Source organism: Anarhichas minor, unplaced genomic scaffold (assembly GCF_050575085.1).
Source record: "Anarhichas minor isolate MPS153535 unplaced genomic scaffold, ASM5057508v1 ptg000011l, whole genome shotgun sequence".
Taxonomy (NCBI): Eukaryota; Metazoa; Chordata; class Actinopteri; order Perciformes; family Anarhichadidae; genus Anarhichas; species Anarhichas minor.
Window position 1 is genome coordinate 16,459,001 of NW_027466457.1, and position 6,000 is coordinate 16,465,000.

Here is a 6,000-nt window from a genome sequence, read left to right on the forward strand (position 1 = left end):
CTTTCTTGTTGCAATACAGTGTATTTTTACGGGTTTTCCAAAAATTACAGATTCACTGCTATGATCCAACACCTTTACCCTAGTTTTTCACTTGTGTGTTAATGCAGATGTAGTTTACTTCAAAGACAAATGTATTTTTATTTCATGAAAAGCAACAGCTGCATTATGTAAACAAACAACGCTGAACTAGTGTTCAAAAGCACTCATTTTCCAAATATTTCTGAAATTTCACTCGCCATCTTTTGTCTTATTTGGTTCTGCAAGGTTTACTTTATCAACTGAGGCGAATGTTTTCATCGACTAGTAATCAATGTCGGTTAAAGTAGTTGTTCAAAATGGCAGCGATCACTGTTACAATCATTAAAATACATTCAGGAGCTAGCGTAGCATAGAGGTGCTAACGCTAGTTACTGCTGTGCTAACGTACTCTGCTAACGTTAGCTCCACAGGTTTTTAGGTGGAAACGTAACATTTATAAAACGTATATCTCCTTCAACCTCTCTGAGTAACGAGTATCACTGATGCACAACATTTAACCACGACCAGCTCCAAATCCACTAAAGCAGCCTGAACATGAAGAACATCTGAAACCATCCATGAGTCTGTGGAGCAGAGACGGAGAGCGGTCGGACCCTGGTCGGAGCTAGACAACGCTGCGCTGTGATTGGCCAGTCTGCGTTCAAGGGGCGGAGGGTCGATTAGAAATCCGTCTGCTGCTTCAGCACCACGGACAGCGCCATTGATTCATTAATGCGCAGCACAGTCAGATACTTCAGAGCCGTGGATCCAAACCAGCACAAACCTGCAGGTCAGATAGAGGATCAATGAGTCAGGCAGACAAACCTGCCCTGTTACTGTCTCTGCTACGAGGGGGGGGGGGGGGGTGTGGGGTCATCAGTAATGAATGAAACCTCCACAGTTTCTGCAAGTTTTGGAAAGTAGAAGCCAATGGCTCCATTAGTTTCTAGATGTAAAATGGTAGAATGAATCCCCCGGGCCTCCCTTCGGGGGCTCTGTTACAGATCTGAGGCTGAAGTTTAAAAGCAGGAAACATAAAAAAAACTATAAAAGATAAACGACACAACAATCCCGACGCGCTCACACTGCAGCGTCTCCGTCACCAGCAAGCTTCCAGTCAGCTGGTATCCATCTGTTCTTACCGGCAGGTTTACACACACACACACAGTTTCTTTTTTTTCTTTTGTGAAGCAATGTAACAAAAAAAAATGCATATAGTGACATAAACATGGAAGACAGACAATACAGATAATAACGATAGTTACGATGACGCAGGTAATAAAGTGATAGTGTGTGTGTGTGTGTGTGTGTGTGTGTGTGTGTGTGTGTGTGTGTGTGTGTGTGTGTGTGTGTGTGTGTGTGTGTGTGTGTGTGTGTGTGTGTGTGTGTGTGTGTGTGTGTGTGTGTGTGTGTGTAAGAGGCAACAGTATATCATACAATGGTCATATAACAATAATAATCATAATAGTTATGATCACATTGACATGATCAGACTGGTCAGACCCCCTTCATTTTATTATTTTTAGTCCAGGTTTTTGAATCCTCTCTTTTCTTTCTCTCTCTCGTCGATGTTCTTGTAAGAAGCTTTGTTTCTGACGTCTCTTTTTTTAAACTTCCACCTGCTTTGATTTGTAAACTGAAGTAGTTTAATATTGTGTTGTCCCTCTGGAATACTGGAGCCGTTTGGTCTCCGTCTGTCTCGTAGTAGATCGACTTCACAGTCTCAAGTGTTTCATCTTGTCCTGAGCTGTTTTCCCAGCCACCTCCAGTTTTTCACAACAAGAAGCGAAGGCTGTAAGCGAGGGCTGGTCTCCTGCCAGCGAGGCTGATGGAGGAGTTAAATTTGAACAGGGTTTGGCAGCGAGCGCCGGTTCTGCTGCCAGTCGGCTCTCTCTGATTTCTAAAGCTGCTCCGAGGGGGCTTCCTGCTTGTTACGCAACAAGGCGTTCAACCAGGAGAGGATGCTCTCCAACATCATTTCAGTTTATTAGACGGAGAACAGATTTGTAATACTTCTCCTCAAGCACCTGAGATCATCAGCGACTGGCTGAGTCACTGTACGACAGCCAGCTCTGACATCCTTAAATCTGAGAGTGGAAATACTTCCAACAATATTGCATCATGTCCCACATCATACTCAAGAATCAGTCCATTGATTATTGTTTCAAAGCTTTTGTTCGTCACGTACTGAACACATCTGTACATTGTGCAGTGAAATGCTTTGTTTCCCGCTCCGGTACCGTGATGAGATAAGACCTATAATCTAATCAGGGATGGTATCGTTAGGACTTTATCAATGCTAGTACACTTATCAACACCGCTTATGGGTTCAGTTCCTTATCGATACTCTTATTCACTCTTTTTGATTATATTGTGAGAAAGAAAGACAACTTAGCCGGAGACAAAGAGAGAGAGAGAGAGAAGACGTTTGAGATGAGGACGTCTCACTCCACAACTTCTAAAGTACCGATAGCAGAACCGCTAACTCTGGACCTTACAGATACTCTGGGTTTTACTAACTTAGAACTGGTTCCTCTTTTTTGAACCAGGTTCCAGGCGTCTCAAAGAGAAGGCAGAATGTTCCCTCTCTGGACGACCCAAGCTGTCGCCAACAATGCAATTCTGTTGAAACGGTCGACAGCGTAACTTTACGGACTTTAAAGAATATTTCATGCCATCAGTCGGAGACGGACTCAAGTGAACCCTTTTATTTCTCCACCAACTGAAACTTGAGCAACATCTGGAGTTTTATTCTCTGTGTGAGGCTGCATCCACAATGTGAAGTCAAAGGACACGAGGAACACCTGCTATTTATTGAATAACAACAACAACAACAAAGCACGCTTTGTATCCAATTAGTATCAAATAATTGAAGTAATATTCGACTGATTAGTTGCTTATGACAATGGTTGTTAGTTGCAGCCCTACCGTGAATACATGAAGCTATATTGCCTGAACTTTCTTGACCAGACAGACCCATGAACGGGCCGCCATTCAACACCATTTTACAGTCTCACCGTGTGCCTCATGTGTTTGGGTTTTTATTTATTTAATTCTTTTCCAGGTGTGGGACGGGACCCGGTGTGCTCACACTCTGCTGAAGGTGATCGTTGAGCAGAACGTCACGGAGGGACCGTCCTCCTTCTCTAAAGGGAGAGAGAGCCTCATCGCCAGCGTCCTCGTCTACGACAACCACGTGGAGTCGGCCAAGCAACTCAAGGTCAGAGCAAGAAATAATAATTAGCTGCAGTTTAGGCTTAAAATGTGACAGAGAGGAGGGTTGAGGAAGTCCCAGATACCAAACGGGTTTATGACGTCGCAGCCGTATTCACTGCATCTAGCAAGTCTGCATCATTCCACAGGTTTCATTAGTCAGACAACACCAAGTGTTTGTCTGAATCAACTCTCTGGTTGGCGCGAAGCAACAGAGACACCTGCTTGGTTTAAGACGTGGCGTGGAATACTTTTATACGCCATGAGCCGGTAAATACAGTGTGTACAAAAAGAAAGGAAGAAGGCATCGGAGAAAGAAAGTCAACATTTCTGGTATTAAAGGATAAAAACAGGTCTGGAGTCAGCTGAGCTTTTTCAGATTACGGATAAAGACGGAGGGATTGTTCCTGATGGAACCTGCAGACTGCAGCCGGAAGAAGGAATCAGTCAGGAACACAACACTGTTGTTTTCTGTTTGCTCGAGTCAACAGGAGTGATGGATGTCTGCTTGTGTGTGTGTGTGTGTGTGTGTGCTCGGATAGAGTCAGTTTGAACTGGAAGGCTCGGTGTTGACAGTTTGCTTTATGGAGAGAGAGAGTTTTTAAACTGTACGTCCAAATTCAGACGCGAGGTGACGTCAACAGAAAGGTACACAAAATAGACTTTCAAACACGTACACTACGTGACATCTAGAATATTGTTGTTTTCTGTTGTTGAGGATTCAGTGTCTTTAGTTATTTCTCTTCAAAAATTCAAAGTTCTTGCTTTCATGGGTGTTTGGTCAACATTTGACAACTTTGGTGTCTTTTGTTTCATGAGAAAAAACGACAACAAATCCTCAAAATAAGGTTTTAAATAATATCTATAGATGTATCCGTCCTGAAACTCTGAAATATCAGCGCTAGCATCAAAAGAACAAACTATACTCTATTCAGAGCACAAGTAAACTTAATTTAAGTCTGTAAATCCTTAAATCTAACTTTAAAACGGGCCACAGAGAATCCTGGATTATGTATCCAGACTCGTCCGTCCTGACTGTATAGTACAGCATTGACCTCTTTATTAGCAGGTGTGTGTGTGTGTGTGTGTGTGTGTGTGTGTGTGTGTGTGTGTGTGTGTGTGTGTGTGTGTGTGTGTGTGTGTGTGTGTGTGTGTGTGTGTGTGTGTGTGTGTGTGTGTGTGTGTGTGTGCGCACTTCTGTCCGTCTGTCCACGCCTAATCTCGCGAACTGCTCGACCCATCAACCTAATATCTTTTTATGTTCACATGTGACTGGTCGCTCAAGAACCTCTTCTTTTTGCAGCGATTTGTACAGTTTGTACATGTTTTACTTATTGACTGCTTTATACCGTCAAATGTCATTTCTGTTCAGGCTAAAAACAAGCCTTGCATTGTCTGTTGCAGGCCATGTTTTGTTTTTGTCGTGGTCTCAGTTTGAACCAGAGCGTCTGCAGATTAACTCCACACCCGATATGTTTTGTTGCACTACAGTTAGGCACAATACAAAATGATTAAATCCCTGCTTTTTAAGATCTTTGCCTTAATCTTGACTGTACGGGAGCCCGGGAGGGACATCTGAGTGAGATTCACCTCTTCTTAGTTTAGAGAGTAAAACGAGGCTGATCTGCTCTCTACTAACAGCACTTCTCTAGTCTTTAACATTTATTTCACCCTCTGTAATGCAAAACTCTCCGCAGCTGGTTTTTGCCTCAGGCTCACCTCGGATCAAACCCCACACAATAAAAAGAAACGGTGATATCAGTGATCTCAGTTCGCTCGTTTCCATCTCGCTCCGTCTCTCCTCCTCGTTCTGTGGAAAGTAAAACTGCTGCTTTGTTCCTCTTTGCTTCTCAGCTTATTATCATCAGTCTCATTAACACTCGGCAGAACGTTTCTCCTCCTTCGTGGGATCTACAGTCTTACTTCACATTTTATAGTGTTGTGATTTAGCACCTGTGGTGGTTTGGCGCAGCGGTTCCCGACCTCGACGCTCAGGAACAATCAAAGAGGTCGGAAACAAACATACATACATACATACATACATACATACATACATACATATACACATATATATATATATATATATATATATATATATATATATATATATATATATATATATATATATATATATATATATATATATATATATATAGTAGTAGTTCTTTTGCGTTGATGGCGTTGACACGACGACATATCGAACATATAATCCTCAGTAAGAAATACTGTTGGTTAGATCTTACATGTATTATTCATCAAATCTCCGTCTTTATAAAGTTCCCTTCAGTGTAAAAGCTCTGCCTCCTCAAGTAGGTCTTTAAATCACAGCCATGAAGCCCTTTCCTGTCTTTGTTCTCATGTTATTCTTGGTGTCTCAGCACCCCGAGGTCTTTGTCCTTTGTCCCTTTTTCATTTTTTCATTTTTCAAACATGGGTAATCAGTGAATGAGCTGGCAGGAAACCGCCAGCTCATTTATCCTCTTCACAGTTTCCTCACAGTCCAAGGACGTCCGCCCTGTAATAATCACACAGTGACATAAACGCTCCAGCAGGAGAAGTCGCGGAATTATAGGAATGGAAAAGCACAGTTCCTGACCTCCTGCTGCGGAGCTAATCCCACGCAGCCACAGTTTGACGTTACTCACAGCACTCTGAAGACGTGAAAGGATAAGTGGGTTTGCATTGCCCTCTGGGAACTCTCCGTGCTGTTGTTTCTCTTTACTTGTTGTGTTACATCTTGTTTACTGGAATAAATTAACCTTGACTTAA

At 42.6% G+C, this 6,000-nt stretch overlaps 1 protein-coding gene across 4 annotated transcripts in view; it reads left to right on the plus strand.

Annotated features, from left to right (window-relative positions):
- pot1 (protection of telomeres 1 homolog) overlaps positions 1-6,000 on the plus strand; it is a 56,279-nt gene that overhangs the window by 25,530 nt on the left and 24,749 nt on the right. For all 4 annotated transcript variants that reach the window (XM_076089682.1, XM_076089685.1, XM_076089683.1 and 1 more), the window contains one exon: positions 3,083-3,238. In XM_076089682.1, the coding sequence (XP_075945797.1) occupies positions 3,083-3,238 (156 nt within the window). The remainder of the gene's footprint in view (positions 1-3,082; positions 3,239-6,000) is intronic.